This window comes from Helobdella robusta, assembly GCF_000326865.2.
Source record: "Helobdella robusta unplaced genomic scaffold HELROscaffold_6, whole genome shotgun sequence".
Taxonomy (NCBI): domain Eukaryota; kingdom Metazoa; phylum Annelida; class Clitellata; order Rhynchobdellida; family Glossiphoniidae; genus Helobdella; species Helobdella robusta.
The window spans coordinates 5,874,536-5,894,553 of NW_008705330.1; the positions used below are offsets into that span (position 1 = coordinate 5,874,536).

At 31.3% G+C, this 20,018-nt stretch overlaps 3 protein-coding genes across 3 annotated transcripts; all 3 read right to left on the reverse strand.

The window, feature by feature from the left end:
- On the reverse strand, positions 1 to 10,761 carry HELRODRAFT_107931 (hypothetical protein). Its single transcript, XM_009029478.1, has 12 exons — positions 10,662 to 10,761; positions 4,684 to 4,817; positions 4,287 to 4,441; positions 3,751 to 3,850; positions 3,202 to 3,327; positions 2,678 to 2,824; positions 2,491 to 2,604; positions 2,025 to 2,158; positions 1,542 to 1,686; positions 1,284 to 1,424; positions 1,082 to 1,207; positions 1 to 736 (listed from the first exon to the last, which is right to left on the reverse strand). Exons 3-12 carry the CDS (start codon positions 4,409 to 4,411, stop codon positions 614 to 616), a joined length of 1,281 nt encoding a protein of 426 aa, XP_009027726.1. The 5' UTR covers positions 4,412 to 4,441; positions 4,684 to 4,817; positions 10,662 to 10,761; the 3' UTR covers positions 1 to 613.
- Positions 10,762 to 16,364: 5,603 nt separating this feature from the next.
- HELRODRAFT_164576 (hypothetical protein) lies at positions 16,365 to 16,832 on the reverse strand (the record flags this gene model as incomplete). Its single annotated transcript, XM_009029479.1, has 1 exon — positions 16,365 to 16,832. The coding sequence occupies one exon, from the start codon at positions 16,830 to 16,832 to the stop codon at positions 16,365 to 16,367; it is 468 nt and encodes a 155-aa protein (XP_009027727.1).
- Positions 16,833 to 18,916: 2,084 nt separating this feature from the next.
- HELRODRAFT_164577 (hypothetical protein) lies at positions 18,917 to 19,590 on the reverse strand (the record flags this gene model as incomplete). Its single annotated transcript, XM_009029480.1, has 2 exons — positions 18,917 to 19,190; positions 19,538 to 19,590. The coding sequence occupies 2 exons, from the start codon at positions 19,588 to 19,590 to the stop codon at positions 18,917 to 18,919; spliced, it is 327 nt and encodes a 108-aa protein (XP_009027728.1).
- Between the last annotated feature and the right edge of the window lie 428 nt (positions 19,591 to 20,018).

The following is a 20,018-nucleotide window of genomic DNA, read 5'->3' on the forward strand; positions in this document are numbered from 1 at the left end:
CACAACTATAATAGATAGAACTATGTATGTATGCATGGATATATAAGACATGCATTCGATATAATACACAATAATAATGCTACAATTACGACATGCATAAACATCATTAATCAATTGTACTCTTAATTATAATTAATTGAGTAGTCAGTGAGTGGTGACAAAGTATTTTTTTTTACATATTTTTTATTTAAATTTATTTCTTATTAGCAAAACGAAATAAAATAAATAAAACACGGATGGCTGGATGATTAAACAGTAAACTGTAGCAATGTTAAATTAGAACATTAAAAATATTTAAAACTGAAAACCAATTGAAAATGTTAACTATTTTTTTTACAATTAGATTTAAAATAAAAATGATTTAAGAAAATCTTTTTTTTCGGCGCTAATATTACCTACCGCATAATTATAATTCTTTGGTAATTTGATAAAGAGACAATGATTGCCATAAAAAAAAGGTAAGAGCCAGCATTATTAATAATTAAAAACAATAATAATAATTATTATTATCATAATTTTAATATGATATTATTATTATTACTACAGATATTATTATAACGATGAAGATGGCGATGATAATAATTAGAAGCGTAAAGAATAATGATGATAATTTTTATAGGGACTGTTGGAATAGCAGGTTTTTCTGATCGTCACTCTGCTCCATCTGGTCTTGCTTCAGCTCTTGCAGGGTGTGCGAAAATTTCGACCAATCATCTGATCTCGGGGCTGCTAAGGACTGTTGTGATTGGTTGGGATGATTTTATGGTTGAATTTAATTTGGTAGACATTAATAAGAATCATGGTTACTTAGTAAATAAAAATACTGATGAGATGTTTGTTTACTGATGAAATATTTTGTATGGTGATGACAGTAGCACAATCATCACATCATTATCACTATAGTATCACCAACAACATTGTGAAATTTATTACCAGATTATCATTTTTATCATCACATCTATCTTTACATAAACCGACTGGCTAACTAGCTAGCTATTAGTCAGCCAGCTGACCAACCAGCTGACCAACGAATCAGCCAGCCATGCAGACAGCTATACAACAAAGCAAGCAAGCAGCCTACCTCTGAAACGTCATAGATATGAACGCCGCCCTCATCATCGCCGATGCCGATGTGCAGACCGGACTGATGCCAGCTGCATTTGTTAGCTGCTCTGCCGTTCTCCAACATTGTCGAAGTTGTTGGAGCCTGTTGGTATAATGTGATGATGATTTGACGTAATAATGATGTAACATGATGGTGATGGTGGTGTGACGATACGGACCTCTGTATCGTTATTGAGATTCCACAGATCCAACCTTCCAGAACCATCCACAGTAGAAAATATCGAAGGATGGATCGGTGACCATTTTGCATCATAAATGTATTCACTGTTGTCTTCAAATGAGTGGACGGGAGCTTTTTCCTGATTGGTCAATTAAAGTGACTTGTGATTGGTTGAATTAATGTGACTTGCGATTAGTCGGTAAACGAGGTTAGTTTATATAATTAGTTTAATATTCGCATAACTCATCCAACCTACCCTGATATTCCAGAGTTTGACGGTCCAGTCGAACGATGAAGAAATGAAATAGGATGAGAAATCAATTGGCCCGGAGTTGTTGTGGTAGTCGACGCCGGTTACTGGGCCCTGGTGGCCCTCAAAGATGTCCAATATACCTGTCTTGCTGAAGGCAGAAAATGTTTCATCGAATTATATCGGGTTAGTGTTAATTTTGTCCTTTGTGAAAATAGACTCCCAAAATTAATTTTATAAAAAAAGAGCGGTAAAGTAGAGTGATAGAAATTAGAAATACAGCTTTATTCTTTTTTAGTTGATCCAGAGTTAGGAAAATTAGTTATAAACACAAAAGGTTCAGACGCACGCAAAATTAATAAATTCAAAACAGATCTAATTTATATCATTCAATAAGTCCAATGACCAAATTAATAAACAGTATATCACTCTCTTATTTAATTAATTAATTAATTGATTGATTAATTAATCAGTCAGCCAGTAACTAACTTGCCATGCCTGCAAGCACTGTAGACGACACACTCCTCACATCCGAGGACGAAATTATTTGAATCGCAGCATGCAAACGAGAAGCACATGGCAGCCGCCTGCTTCGACTGCTTGTGCTGTAACTCCATGGTCTCCTGAGTTATGCGGTTGATTGATTGGTAGGTTGGTTGAATGATCGGTTGGTTAATTTAACTAATCAAAATCAGTTCATTGATTGAGTAGTTTAAAAAATGATTGACTACTTTTAGGAATGAATGACTGATGATTGATTGTTTGACCGATCGATTGATTCTGTAATTGAGTAAAAGTAAAAATAGGAGGTGAAAATAAAGTGAATCCAATGTTAGTTGAATCAAAACAGTTAACAAATTAAACAAAGATACGATAATATCATCATTGTATCATTACACGCCGTGCAATACCACATCATAGCACTATCACCTCCCAATCATCATCACCAGCATACTTGTGGTTGAGAGAGCATGTCGAGATTCCAGAAACACATCTTGCCGTCAGTGGAGATGGAGGCGAGGTTGTGTGCGTTCTGCGAGCCGACGACATCCAAGCAATATACCGGGTGCTGTTGTGCGTGTATGTGTTTGTAAGTGTGTGAGTGCGTGCGTGCGTGTGTGTGTGTGGTACGAACAACTGACCGTGTGGACAGCAGCAGAGATGGGCGTGCGTTGGACTGGGGTTCGTTTGTTGCTTCGATTGTCCCACAGGACAATGTGGCCCGAGTACGTGCCCCCAATTACCAAGTTCGGGTGGAATTTGGCGAAACACGCCGATGTCACTGGAGACTGTCGATGATGGTGATGATGATGATGATGGCGATGATGATGATGATGGCGATGATGATGATGATGGCGATGATGATGAATGTGATGGCGATGATGATGGTGATGACGACGGTGGGTACGATGATAATCATTTTGTTTACGATGATGATATTTACAATAACTGAGGTGGTTAAGATGACGATGGACAACGATGATAATGAGAAAGATGATATTGGGAGCTGAAGTATATGTATACATACAAAGCCAGCATTTTTTATCAATGAATCACTAACAACACGAAAAAAGTAGCAGCCTCTCAACATCCAGATTAACAAAGTCATAACATCAACCCTTAAAATGTCACGACACAACCCAACGAGACACAAGCAAGAGCCAACCTGATAATGAAACACGTACTCAGGGGAGGTCTTCTTATATTTGATGTTCCACACCAATACGACGCCATCTGGCTCCTGAGGTTGACTTTCATTGTTGTTGTACGAGGCCAACAACAACTCCGGGTACTGTTTTTAGTTGTTTTGATTGCGTCATTTACGTACAATCAACAATTTAGACGACTACATTGTTTAGAGTCAATTGTTTAGAGTCAGCTAGAGTCTAGCTATGAAGTGTGCTATGGAAAAAAATCCATCCTTTTTGTATTAACATATTAACGTAAAATGTTGGTAAAAATTAGATAGAACATGTTAACATATAATATATACATACAATGAATGTGATAAGATCATGAGACTCATATATACAGATATGCGCAGTTTGTAAATACATACACATATAGTTAATTTCTTCTTCGTTTTCAATATAGCATCAACCAGTTTGTCAATGAATGAATGGATGAATCAATCAATCATATGATAAGTTTATCAACTCAATCAATCAGCCACACAGTTATTTATGTATGCGTGAATGTAGAGACATTGATCTACCTGATCTGACCAATCAAGAGAGGTGACGGTTCTATTTTTAGACCACCTTTCATTTGAGAAGTTTCTATTCAGCTTTACTTGCTCGCCTTCGGTCAATCGCCTGTTAAATTCATCACTTTCATCATCATCACAATAATCACCATTAGTAATCACCTTCATTTTCCTTATATAAATCACTGTCGTCTCGTTAGAATTTAACATCGGCACAAAGGCTCATAAAATTAAATGAATATTACAACATCATCATATCTTTCTACAGGTGATGAGATGATAAAACCACCGCAAATAAAATTAATCTCATCATTATCTTCACCAGTAATCACGCTGGCCCAAAAAAGACAATTTTGTTTTACTTGGTCTTAAGAAATCTGCTGTTTAATAGTATTATTCTTTAGTATATTTTACTTAAAAAAATGTTCGTCCATTCATTCATGTAACAATCATCACCATTTCATATCGTTATCACCACCGATGGATGATGATGATGACGACGACGATGATGATATAACGACGATGATGTCAAACGACCAACCAACCTATCATCATCTCCATCCTCAATTCCTCGATAGTCAGTGAACAGATCACACTCGACATTTTCCTCCAATGCTCTCTCCATTATGTTTGTGGCTCTGCTAAAGAAGCTCTGAAAGTCTTCAGACATGACAATCGTCTTGTACTGCTCCTCTGTCAGCTCTCTTATCACTGGATGACGATGGGAAAGAAGATAATTAGAGAGATGATAATTATGATTGAGATGATGATAAGAATGTGAAAGACTGAAAAATAATTAAAAAAACCAATATTTATTTAACACAATAAGAAATGAAAAACTAACAGCACATCTATCCCAATACTAAATAAGCCACAATAAACACGATCTCCAAAATCATCACTCACTCACTCACCTGGCTTTTCTTCCAAATGTTTTTCCACCTCTTCTCCTCCTGCTTGCTGCGCTTTTGAACCATGTGCCTGTTGCTTCGCGATGGTCGATGGCTGGGAAGCAGCGTCGACGCCACCTGGCTCAGATGACTCGCCGTCCTCATCTGAATCAAGGTAGGTTAATGCTATGTGTTGGTCATTTTTAAATGCTGCTCTGCAATATCACGTCGTCAGATTTTTGTTTCAGGATGATCATGAAGTGACGATGGGATGATGATAAAATGATAATAATATGACGCGATAACTTGTGATGTGATAAGAATTTGATGTGACGATCATGTGACGTGATAAATGAATAGATGTTAAAAGAATAAGACAATGCGATAATAGCATGATGTGACAAGAGATAAGCCGATGAAAATGATTTCGAATGCCAGAAATTAGAAGAGTAATGATGAAAAATGATAAAGAATTCAATTATAGAAACGTAAATGTCATTAAAACGATGCAGTGATTATAAAGATGACAACACAATGATGGCGATGATATGATAACAAAATGCTTCTCCAGGGATATAGGCGATGATGTCGTAGTTAAAATAATAACCACTAGAATAGCTTCAACAAATATCATGGCGCTGTATTATTGATTGAAGCTATGACTCACTAAGAGCTGATAATGATGAGAGCCAATATAATAATAATAATAATAATAATAAAAATGATAATAAAAATAGTAATAATAATGATAATAATAACGAGAATGATAACAATGAAGTAATGGTTGAATTTTAAATGATAGAAGTTATCATCACCATCATCATTAATGGCAAATGCAAAACCTCAACATAGCAATAATAATCATAATAATAATAAATCAAAATAATAATAATAAAATTAGAAAAATAATGATGTGAATTTCAAAAAATATCAAACGATCTTTTGAAATTTTACACAGCTATTAATCATAATAATAAACAATTAAAAATAAAAATAACTGAAACAAAATGAAAACATACAAACTACAATAAAGAAAAACAAATTATATACACACACGTACATACATACAAACAAAAAAGCAAACAAACAAACAAGCAAACAAACAAACAAGCAAGCAAACAAACAAACAAAAACCCCAGAACTGAATAAACATTAAAACTACTTTTAAAATGTTCAAAGCTCCACTGAACATGAACTATTAGCCCATAACAACAAGATGAATAGATGCTTAAAACCTCAACATAGCAATGATCATAATAATAATAAATTAAAATAAAATAATAATTAAAAAAGTTTTATTTGATTCAAAAAAATTATTTACATATATAATTATAATTAATTAGTTCGAAGAAAAAAATAAAACAACAGATAAAAAAATGAATCAACTCTAAACAACATGCGTCAAACAACCTACAAACATTGCAGCAAAAACTCACACACATACGCACACAAACACACTCAGACACACACAATCACAAACATACATTATTAATCACAAACATCTATTCATGCATGTGAAACAAACAGATGCACATTTAAAAATGTAAACAAAAAATAATATAGATCGTAAAAATTAAAAATAATTATATAAAAAAATAATCTCCATTCTAACAAAAATGACATCAACTGATGAATGTATGAATGTGTAGCACATTATTTTTTCATGGAATATGCAAAGTGTGATATTCCATGTATAAATATTTTCAGAGACAGAAAGAGAACTTGTTTATTTCGTCAAAAATTTGCAGATGACAGACATAACAAAACAGAAGATCTTTCCAAATGATTTGGCATTATACTAATTAGTTACTGGACTGCGATACAAAAAATTTACAAATCATCAGGTGATTGTAAGAATAGCCATCCTCGTTTGTTGCTTAAACCAGCAATTCAATTATGTCTTCCTGTGCCCCATCCTAATATAAACACAACACTTTGTTATTATCATTAAATAATATTAGAAAGTTCAACACATAAAGGGCTGACATATTTTGAATTAAGTTTCAATTCTTACTTCAGAGCAACTAGAATCCAGGCAAGAAGATTGAAACGATGGGCCTACATACAACTAATAATAACACAAATAGGGACAAAAAGAAAAAAATTTAAAATAGACAAAACAAAATAACAAAAAACGTTGAAAAATATGCCTAACATTCAAAATTTGCACTCTACCAGTCCCCGAATTTAAAAATAATCTACTAACGCAAACCTCTCATCAAAAAGAGCTTCACCAATCCAGATCCCAGGAACTAAAATCACGCGAACTAAGATCCCAATAAAAGAAAACCGGAATTAACTTAATTAACTGAAAGAAGATATCAACCTAAAACTAACAAACAAAAAAACAACCAGCTGGAAAATCCCAAATCTTACCTGCGGAAATCCCCAAATCGTCACCATCCCACTCAAGATGAGAGTTGATGAACTTAGGAGAACCATACGAGCTACTGTGCCGGGCTGGTGAAGCCAGCCATAAAGAGGGAGCATGTTGGAGAAGATGGGGGGGTGAAAGTATTTCTTTTAATGTTATGCCACATTAAAAATGCGGTCACAGTTCTGTTTTTATAACAGTGTAATGTGCATTAATGAACACGCATGTGACGACGTCACTAATCAAATACTCGTAAAAGTAGAACCATCTTCACTGAACTACTCAGAAGAAATTCAAATAATCAATCATGCGTCATAATGAACGATGTCTTTTATAATGATCTCTTAACGGCAGAACTCTCCAGTTCGTTTAATGTATCCAGAACAAATAAAAGTGTCAACTCAGGTTTTATAATTAACTTGTCATTTCAAATTTTGCCAATGTGTTATTACACTATTATTAGAGCTTTTGCAAAACTGAAACTTTGTGATATGTTAGCAAAAAATGGAAAACTCCCACAAACACAAAACTTTGAGTTGGTTTTCATTGCCGTGGAAAGTTAGTTATTCTGATAACAGCCAATATTTATTTAGTACACTAGCATTTTCTACAAGAACATAACTACCGGAATAACAACGGTGTTTCACTATTATGTCATTGATACAAAAGAATTCATAATATGGATGCTAAATATTTGAAGCTTGCGAAGGGCACTGCACACAAAAATATTCACACATTTGAAATTTCTCATGTAAATTTTGAGGGATGGTCTTAAATAAAAAATATTAAGAAATTAAACACTCACAAACTTAAGCACAAACCTACATTGTACATACATACATACAAACATACATACAAACATACAAACAAACAAACAAACAAAAACAAACAATTATCCATACAGCTTTTACAGAAAGTTTATACAAAATCTACACACGCAAACGCAAACAAAAGCAAACACGTATACAATGACATAGGCATGCACATAAATTTCAAGAAAAAACCATATCCCAAACTGACGCTCATTGCTAAAAACTAAAGCAAATTCAAGTTCATAGCTATACATATATACAGCTGACTCGCCAAACCTTAACCAATACTAGCCACTATCACAACAGCTGAAAACTTATAAAAATAAAAAATATCAAAAACAAGCAAGATAATGATAAAAATATTATCATTAGCATGGATAAGAATAACGACAATGGATATTTGAGTGTTAGGCACTAGAGAAAGAAAGATCTATGCATGTTCTAAACAAACAGCTTTCAAAGGCAGATTAATATGCCTGTCCAAAGCAAAACATAAAGACGGTCATTATAATTCACATCACAATCACCATTCATCTTAAACAACACCATATCATGACCCTCACTATCATATCGTCATCACAACAATTATCCAAACAAACATTACACATTCATCCCCGTATCATCGTCATCATCCTAGCCATCATCATCATCATCACCAGAATATATCACACAACCAGCAATGTAGTATCATCATCGGTTATCATACAACATCGTCATCATCATCCAACGTCATCACATCTGTATTTCTGTAATCATCATTCATGTTCAAATAATTGCTACATGTTCACAGCTACCTCTGTGCCCTCATTCATAGCAACCACTCAACCATCATATATGCAATGTTGCTTTTTCTTGGAAGGTCAAGATTTAAAAAAAATAATAATAATAAATTATTAATAATAAATAAATAATATAAAAAAAATAAAATAAATAAATATAACAAAACAATAAATAGCCATCTGCAGCTGCAACTAGCAACAATATTAACACCACTACTACAGAAGCTAACATTAGCATGAAAGAACACATACCAATGGCATAACATAACCAGGTAAGATCAATCACAGCCACAAAAAATAATAATAATAATAACAATAATAATAATAACAATAATGATAATTAACCGTTAATCATTCACCGTTTCATCATTATCACTATAGACAGGGCCAAGAAAAAACCGTTGTAGCCTCAGTAAGAATGATGATGATGAAGACGAAGGTGACGATGAAGACGAAGGTGACGATGAAGACGAATGATTAAGACGAAAACCATATCCTCATCATTGTACCACCCGCATTAATATTTTACCATTAAAAAAAGATTAGAAGTTACAATAATAATGTAGAGGTAGTAGATAACAACAACAATAATAATAATAACAATATAATAATAATAATAATAATATAATAAGAAAAAATAATAATAATTAGTAATTGGAGAAATCTAGAACTACAAACTACCGCTGGAAAACAAAAGATTACAAACAAACCAAAATGAAAAAATAACAAAAATAATAAATAACAATAATAATAATAAATAATAATAAATAATAATAATCTACTGAACGAAAATGATGAAAAATCATTGAAATGAATTATGATGAGAGCCACCATCATCACCATCATCAGCATCGTCATCATCATCATTTTGTTTCTGGATAGAGCAACAAACTATATCCGACTCACCGTAGTAATCAAGATGTCGAGCTTTAGTGGATTATTGCAATTTTTTTTAATTTAAAATTATGAAATGATAGAAAGAATTTTGGAAAATTGTGGAATAATAATGGTAATAATAATAATATTAATGTAAATAATAAGTGATAATAGCAATAATATAATATTATTAATAAAAATGCAAAAATAAAACACAATTACATCAGATAACAATGAAAATAATAATAACTATGAAGAATTACAAATTGATAACAATATAATGATGATGATAACAGAAATTCAGTCATTGATAATATATATAATATATAGAGAAAGAGAAAAAACCTATTAAGTGGAACAATAATAATGAAAAAAGTTTAAATTTTTTACTCAAATTTGACAAATTCAACGATTTCCATAAAAATATCAGTTATTTTTAACAGAAAGAAATGATCTACACTTTAAAAATTGTCATAATATATCCAATGCATGTTGAATCAAGATATATGATAATATATCCTAATATTCCTACATCGAGAATATGAAAAAACTAAATACGCCGATGACTAGGTAACTGACTGGGCTGATTCTGATGACGTAACAGTGTTGATGTAATATTTTGTTTAGAAAAATAAAAATATTTTTAAAAATAAAATATTTATAAATTTAATAAAAATAATTAAACTCTACCTACTTACTACTACTGCAAAAAATGAACTCAAAACATCGCACTGTGTTAAATGAATAAATAACTTCAATGTTCACCAACAACATCTAGTTATAGATAGATAGGCAGTGGAGATGTTGAATAACGAATGAATGAATGAACAAACACTACAGTTGATCAATAAACTTTTTTTTGTTTCAATTTGTTTCATACACTGCTTGCTCTGAATCATTTTGAATGGTGAAATATTTGTCAATCCCCTTATGTTTATGTGGTGAATGCTTGCAGAGAATAAAAAATAAAATCCCACCTGCGTGTTACAGTATTGTAATTGAGTAAAAAGTTTGTGTTTATAAGAAATTTCCCTTTTTTTATTTGTTTTATTTATTTATTTATTTTCAAAACTCACTAACAGAAATTAAACTGTCAAGCACTAAATTCTAAAAAAAAATTATAAAAAAATATTGAAAAACAAAAAAAACTGTGAAAATTGAATGGAAAATAATTTCCACAGGAACTTACACTCCTTATCAACTTGCTCCTTGCTGGTCTGGGTCTCCTTATTGTACTGCACCAAATCTTTTGGGGGTATGTTTGTCTGGGTGACCTTAGAGATCGTCAGCACTGAGCTCCTCTTCGTTCCACTGCAATCAAAGTCAAATATCAAAGCCAGTTATCAAAAGCAGTAATCCTACGTGTGTGTTAACATATTTCAAATGCTAACTAAATTTGCAACTTCAAAAACTCTTATTTGAGATGTAATTAAATTATTCATAGTTGTTACAACATTTGGTGATGTCCATGCATCCAAAGACATACATGTATCTATACTATACCGCATGCATTTCAAATAAATATATGAAGATGTTTTACTCAAACAAGTAAACAACAATGTAGTTTAGGTGGAAAAAATATGCACTTACTAATGCACATACACAAACAAGTACTTTTAGTATACAAACACTCAAAAAGATAGTACAATACACTTCGTTATACATTGCTATAGACAACATTCTTGATCAATAACATGGGACATTCCTTTTTTAACCAATATTATATATCCTACTTTACCATCCATACTCTAGTAAATGTTCAACATTTCAACAGTTATGAAATGAAAAATGCACTCTGGATGGAGCCCAACTGGAGCTTCTCACGATAAGGTGCTGCTGATTAGTTTGTGTTTGATTCAATGTCTCCAAGTTGGTTTGTGGTGGGTGAAATAATTTTAAGTTTCATATCCTACCTATTTATTAGTTTGGCCAAATGAATGTAAGCATAAACAAACACTACTTACATGTGCATCTAGATACAAGTACACAAAGACACCTTCATACATACATATATATATATATATATATATATATATATATATATATATATATATATATATATATATATATGTTGGTAATAGACCATAATTTTTACAATATTCTATAAATTCTACCGAATGCTTGGCGTTAATATGTTTGTAGTTCGTTTTTTCGATTTTTCTCACTAAAGTTTTTTGGTGAACGTTTAGTTTATTAAAATTCAAAATAAACTTATTTTTCGAATTCATGCTGCAAATAAGCCCATATTTCGATTCCGAATGAATCATCGTCAGTGCTCCTTGTTAGGGAAATATAGGGAAATATTGACTTTGTCAAGATTAACTTTGACGTTGTAAAAATTAACTTTGGTGTTGTAAAATTGAACTTTGATGCGAATTAGGTGTCAGGTTTCTTAATTGGCTGGTCATCTTTTTTGGTCTCCTTTTCTTCATCGATAGCATCATATTCTTCTTTGTCACTATTTACGATGCTAGGTTGTCATTTTTTGCTGTATATTTATTTTTGGTTTATTGATGTCGATTAGGACTGCTCCTGCAATTTTAAGATGCGTGTAGTTGCTGTTCTGGTATATTACTTTGGTGTTGCTGTCGAGGATTTCACGGCTAATTGTGATTGAGTGTGTTGAGTCCAAATGAGATTTGATAGCACCACTCGGTTTATGCATCGTAAGCCTTCTAGTCAGTGAGGTAGTAGTAATCCCGATATATGAGTCATGTTGACGTGCACAGCCGTCAAAGGGGAAATTAAATTCATATATTACGTGATTACGCTTTAACTCTATCTCTAGTTATCTCTAGGACTGCAGTTGTTTTTCAGTATTAGGTGAGACGTCTTTTTATTGTTGTAATAAATTCGGAGTTTAACTTTACTATTTGGGTTGGTTGGTGTGACATTTTTATTGATGATATGCTTAAGAATAGCTTCATCTACCTTGTATGCTGTTGACATGATTGCCCCTTTTGACGGTTTTTCGGTAGAATTTATAGAATATTGTAATATATATATATATATATATATCCAGGACGCCCTTCCTTACGCAACCACAGTTATAAGCGGTGGGCCTAGCCTTTGATGATCCAACATCGCTCACAAGGCAGTGAGGGTCAGTTTAATGTCATAACCAGGACATATATATATATGCATATATATATATATGTCTTTTTCTGTATATATATATATATACATACATATATATATATATATATGTATATATATATATTTATATATATATATGTATATATATGTATGTATATATATCTATATTTATATTTATACATTATTTTCATCAATAATTACGCTTAAACTGACAATCAACCAAACTGTAAATAAAGACATAAACAAACATGCAACTAGGTACATGAAAGAACATACTAAACACTTACAGAAGCAGAAAAATAAAACAACACACGCGCGTGTACACACAAACACACACACAAACACTCACACAAACATACATTACTATACATACACAGTAGTTCTGATTGCTAGGCTTGGTTGAATAAATAAATAAGTAAATATGGCTAACAGATTGAGTTGGTCTTGGTTAGTTATTGATCCCTCAGCTACTGCTAACTCATCAGCTGCTGTTGGTGTGCTTCTCTGCAGCAAATTCGTCGTCTCAGCTGTTTAATAATAATAATAATAATATTAATAATAATAATCATCATAATAATAATAAATTACCAAATTAATCATAATAGATAATTATGTCCATTCTGATTTTGAGTTTGAAATTATTTCAAATTATGATGTAAAAATTAAATCCAACCAGGGTTTCATAATTCAATTCATAATTTTTTAATTACGTAAAAATTATCAATATGAAACTACAAACCATAGTTAATGAGATATTATCAAACAGTGTATTAATCAGTGTATTACTATATGATTGTACATTTAAAATATCACCAAAATTACCTCTAAAAAATTTGAAATGACATTATATATAAACTATTATACAAATAGGGTACAGAAAGTATTTATTTATCTAGATAAACAGCCTTTCAAATCCAAAATATTCAATGAACCTAGTGGTATCCCAAGGTTTTTGAGGATTTCATCTGTTTCAGATCTTAAGTCTTTTGGACCAGGTGCCAGCTGGCCATTGCTATGACCCCCAACATCAACGTTCTGACCGATTAGACATGCAAGTTATTCATTTATATTTTAATTTATCTTTTATTATTCATATTTTAAATAATGTTACATTTATATTTTAAAAGCTAAATATTGTCATGTTGAAATCATTCACTCTTGATATTAATAATCAATTATAATTAGAATAATTAGATGTTATAATTAATAATAATAATAATAATAATAAAACAAATGTCTATAATTTTTATTTATTATAACTTACAAAGTATGTATATAGAATGAGCTAAAGTGCAATTACTAATACACAAATACATTATAGAAATGTGATAGTATATTTTGAAATTAGTATTAGATTCATTGGGGACCATCCATCTATATGATGTTTTAAAACACTTTTTTTTCCATACAATTAAAATAACTTCATAATTGATAAAAATATTTTTATGAATAATGCAACGTTACAACGCTGTTAGAATCAATAATAAATGAAATGATCATAATAAAATACCATATATGCCATTTAATAAAAAGATCTAACATTTGATAATCTGAGATCATGAATATAGCTTATGAGTGAATGAGTGAATTTTTAATAATGCCAGACAACTGCAACCAATATAAAACCTAAACAATTTAATTTTAATCAAATAGAAAAATAACAAATATTCTATATGCACACTATATACAAATGATTAGGAATTATATTTTTTGGGGGATTATTTAGCTTATAAATAAGTGTCTGGTTTTTGATCAGACTCGAGAAAATGAATGACAACCATCAATACCAGTTGCATTCAAAAGAAATTTAAAAACATTCCATATGCACCCTATAAAAAAGTTTCTGGTTCTTAATCAAAGCCAAAGAAATGAATGATAATAATCACACACAACTAATCTTTCAATCAATAAAAATATTTCAAAATATTTTATATATTTGTATTAATTTTTTTTTAAATTTTATTATGTACCCACCCAGTATAAAAAATATTCAGTAATTCATTTTCTGGGTTATGTACATTTTAATTTAATGAGTGTATCTTAATTAAAACATCACCACAATCATTTAATGAAAACTTGATAATTATCAACAAATCAATCAACCTAAAATTCATTTAATTAACCAATCAATCAATCATTCATTCATCCATTCAATAATTGAATTAATCAACTATTCACTCATTGAACCTCTTGCTTTGTCTTCCTTGCCAATCTCATCTCTTCAAGTTTTTTCTTTTTCCGTTCTAATTCTGCTTTCCTGTCCCCCATCTTTTGAAATATCAAGATCGTTTACAAAAATGAATAATTATTTATTTTAGTTTTAATTATTAAGGGTTAACAACGGTGAGCTGTGCAGTAAGAAACGTCGCAATCTTAATTACAACTGTTAATAAAAAAAGAAAATAAACTTTAATCGTGAAACTTTGTATGAAAGATACGAAGTTTGATGAAAATTGTAAGTTAAAACTTATGACTAATAATCGTGAAAATCAATTTTTTTTGTTTAATGGAGATTTACACCACTGCTTAATATAATAAACAGTGATGAACACGGTTAACGGGTTTCTAGCGCTATACTTACACGAATATAATGGTATTGATTTGTATTTTATTCCGTTAACTGAATGGTTTTGCATACAAAAAATTTGGTTTGTTATCGATTATACTTTAAAAATACAAGTTTCTTTGGCTGAAATAAATGAAAATTTACAAAATATATTTTGGTTTTGTACAAAAATCAATCTTATTATCAAAACTCTGTAATATAAAATATATTCAAGTTACCGGTAAAACAGTTTTTTATTTTTACAGCAAAATCGTACACTTCAGTACTTTCAGTATTTGCATTTGAGAAACAGCTGAAAGACCCTTATAGAAATAGTTCATTTGTTTCTACCAGTCTATATAATATTAATATTGAAAAGCAGTTCAAATTTACTTCAATCAATCAATTAGTTTATAAACGCTATTTCGCAATGTTAACAGCGCTCATCAATAAATTTTGCAAACAGATGGGTCTTGAGATCCGTTCTGAACTTCGTAAGGGGTGGAGTAGCCAGAGAAGGAGGTAGAGAGTTCCAGAAAAAAGGCTAGTAAAAGTTGTGACTTCTACATAAATGTGCAAATTTTAAAAATTATTCTATATTTTATAGGTAGCCAGTGCAAGAGAACAAGATATGGAGATATATGAGAAAAGAAAGGGGCATGAGCAACTAGACGAGCAGCAGAGTTAAAGACTTTACTTAAATTAATGGATAGAATATAGAATAAATTAAGCATCAGTGAGGTTTCTGTTGACTACTTCTTTATATTCAAGTACTAAATTCGCATAAATATCGTTAACTGTTTAACGGCACGAATGTTTAAATTCAATGCATTATGTTTATTATATTTGCGAAACGGCAAGCATATATTTAGTTTAAAATTTGTCCTTTCTAATAACACCAACGCTATTTGTTGTTTGAACATTTATTTATTATAGAGTTAAACAATTTTACAATTTTATATTTACATTTTACGAAAATATATACATGTTAATTAAAATAAAGTCACGTTAAAAAATAAAAATCAAAGTTCTCGAGGTTCTGTCGTTATGTCAAGGACAATTTTTGGGATCCATCCCTCATCGTGTGTACTCGTATTGACACCTCGACTGTCGCATCGACGATTACAAAGTGCCTGCAGAGAGGACAGCTCGTCTTCTCTTCCAACCACCGTTTCGCGCAATCATTATGAAAGACGTGCTGGCACGATAATTTCAACACGCATGCCTTTGCAAGGAAGTTTTCTCTGCATATCAGGATTCACTGTGAAGGAATTTGCCCTCGTAGTATGGAAGAATGTATTTTCTGAATGGAGGATAGGTCAGATGATCTGAGAACCTGTCGAAGTACTCTATTGCACCTTTCATAAATGTTCCATGTACGAACATGTAGAAATAAGATGTTTGTCTTCCAGTTCCATCGTATTTGTCATCAGCTTCGTCCAGATAAAAATTTTGAACTCTCAAAGCCAAATCCAAATCTATTTCTTCGCAAAACGTCCGAAGTATTTCTTGTTCCTTATCTTCGGAACATCGCATCAAATCAATTACACGTTTGATGCCCTCTTCATCACCTTCTGATAAGCTGGAACTATTCAGTCTTAAAAATTTCTCGTAGCTTTGCAGTTTAAAATCGTTTTCCTTCTTTTTCCATTTTTCTAAAAAATCGTTAGCTAACGACGACATTAAAGACATGCACGTAGGATTGTTGACTAGATCCATAACAGCTTTGAAGAATATAAGAGAAAAAACAAGTTGACAAAAGAGACAAATTACCAAACTGAATTTTTTTTTCATTTTTTTCTGCTTATATACAAGTTTTCAGAGAATACAGGGCAATGATCAATTCATTACGAACAGATTTTATTACGCAATGTGAATTAAGATAGGTTTTATTATGCAATGGGAATTAAGATTTGTAACGACTTTATTACGCAATGTGGATTAAGATAGGTTGCCGTGAAGACTATAGCATTATTTAATATATTTGCTACAACGGATAGTTTAGTTCGGTTAATAATGATTTTTAAGTAGTTAAAAAATTCGATTTAAATGTAGGGACTTAATAATGGTTGTAATAAATTAGATTAATAATAAAAAATTAAAGTTAATATCGAAGTTATAAATATATACACATAGTTACACATATCGAAGTTTAATTAATTTAAATAATAATTAATTATATATCAATTGATCCTGGGAAAACAGAAACTTCAAACAGAAACTATACATTCGGTACGGAACAAATGCACAGGTGCATGGTAATTAATGGAAGGCTGCTTACCTGTTCAGAAACATTCCAACTCAAGCATGATATAATTATCGTAGGCTAAAAAAAGGACAAACTAGGCTATAGAAGGACAAAAGTTAACAATCGAAATAGAAACGAATACATCACGAGCAAGTATTTTTTTTAACCGAGAAGTTGAGAAATCATTGAAATCGGAGTCGGAACAGTAGTTTATGCGATACAAAGAAGATCTTTTCTCGACAAAAAATAAAATAAGTTTACAACATTTCAAGAGCCACAACGATAAGATTTTCATGATATTTATGTTTGTAATAGTATTTATTAATTAGTACGTATGTTTTTCATTCGGAGTAAAATGAAAACCAGCGAAATGGAAAGTAGCAAGTCTTCCAATTATAGAGTCTGAAGTTAACTGTTGGATAATGATTAAACCAGGTTTGAGGAAATATTAGGAATTGTTGAATTAATACTTAAACTAATAAAAATGGTTGTAACTTCATTTTACGAATTACACACACGTCGAAGTTTAATTATTTTACTATTCTAATTAGTTACATTTATTGATAGCTTAGTGTATGGTATTAGAATGTGTATAATGTGCAAAGGTTGCCATTATATTTATCAGCATGAGAATAACCTAAAGATTATTATCGAATTATGTATGTATGTTAAAACCAAAACATGATGAGTGACACTGAACCGTCAAACATCAAGTAACAAATGGATTAACACTTTGATTTGTCGTTAATTGTATGTATGTGTGTGTGTGTGTGTGTGTGTGTGTGTGTGTGTGTGTGTGTAAGCGTGAGTGTGTGTGTACACGTTTGCGTGGGGTATTCAACAATTATGCCATCTTATATTTTAAACATAATAAACTTCAACGTGTTTCACAATCATTGAGATTTTCATCTTCTTGATCATAGTTTGGACTTTAGAGGTGTGAGCTAATACTGCATCAAACTCATTATTATACCATGATTGTCAGTTTCAGCTGATTGTAATGAGCCCCCTCAAATCTTACGGCACATTCCGAAGTCACCGATGCCCTCCCCATCTTGCCGATACAACTACGGATACTTTGCGTGGTGTTTGTAGAGGTAAGTTAGTTGTACACGGCCGAAGCCGCGCTCTGCACTTTACAAACATTACTGAGTAACCTGAGATAGAAAAATGTTTTTTAGAACTTTTCACGCTAGTAATTTACCTGGAATATTTGGATGTCAGCTTGGATCAGTCACACGGGTCAATTTTTGTTGTATGCTCAGTTTGAGATGAGCAAAATTTTTAAATTAATTGATGAATGAAAAATGAGAAACATTTATTCAGCTAAATCCTGGCAAGGCTACGTTTTAAAATCACAGAATGCAACGTTTTATATATATATATATATATATATATATATATATATATTAAATAATTAAATGTGTAAATATTTATAATTTAAAAGTTTGAAAATGTAAACATGTAGAATCCGAGAATGTAAAATTAATATAGAAGGTTTACAAAAAATTACAAGATGAAAAATTTGGGCCAAAAATAATCCAAAAAATGATAATTATTCAAAATATTTCAAATCCTTTTTAGAGTTTTTCTTTCCATCATGATCTCCTTTTGGGGCTCCGCTATTTTTTTTGTCACCACCACCACCACCACCACCACCATCGTCAGCTTCATCGGCGTAAATCTCATGCTCCAATCTTCCATCGTCATCTTTTTTACCAATCCATCTGTAGTGCGAAAAATTCCAACGTTTCTGATTAGCTGAATTTATGACCTCGACCTTCTCTAGATACCAAGCTCCGCCCAAACCGGCATTATCGTGGCCAATCCTGTTCGAGACAGTTAGGAAACATTTTCAATAATTGAATAAATTAATTATTCATTAGTTAACCATTTGTAACATTTAATTTTCATTATTAATAGGCGTTGGAAAAAAAAATAACTCGAGAACTTTGATGAAATGTTTGACGGTTTGACTACTCGTTAAACTGAAAAATGTTTTTCATGAATACTTAATTTTGTTAGGTCATTATTTTTCTAATTTTTGTAACGAAATTCGGGATAACAGTTGAAAGTAATTTAAAAGTTTAAAAGCTAAAAGTAAGTTAAAAGTAATTTTTTAAACTGGATAATAATAATAATAATCGAATGAAATTATTTCATGTGAGGCGCCTACTTTATTTTCTTCAAGTTTCCAAGATCAGGAAATTCCATGCTAAACTCGTCCATTTGATTTCGTTCGAATTTGTTTTTGTGCGTCTTTGAAGATTTCAACATTATTTTACCTTTAAATAGGAAAAACATTAACACGTAAAAAGATTTTTAATTAATATAAAATAATTAATAAATCATACTGAAAACAACCTAAGAATAACATAATTGTAACTATTTATTACTATTTATTACTTATCATTGCGTTTATAACTACCATGAAAATATTCCTCCTTATTATTATTATTATTATCCTTATCAAAAATTTTTCTATCTTTCTTTTATTTTATGTTATTTTCTTACACTTATCAACTTGGCAACTCTTATTTCCTCTCTCTCTCTCTCTCTCTCTCTCTCTCTCTCTTTCTCTCTCTCTCTCTTTCTCTCTCCCTCTCTCTCTCTCTCTTTCTCTCTCCCTCTCTCTCTCTCTTGCCATCGTTCTTAAC

Excerpts from the sequence above, each read along its gene's own strand:
- HELRODRAFT_107931 (XM_009029478.1), bottom strand. The coding sequence starts at position 4,411 with ATGTCTGAAGACTTTCAGAGCTTCTTTAGCAGAGCCACAAACATAATG. Across the intron at positions 2,605-2,677 it reads TCTCTGCTGCTGTCCACACG|CACCCGGTATATTGCTTGGA; the intron begins GTCAGTTGTTCG and ends CACGCACAACAG. Across the intron at positions 2,159-2,490 it reads ACATGCTCTCTCAACCACAA|GAGACCATGGAGTTACAGCA; the intron begins GTATGCTGGTGA and ends CGCATAACTCAG.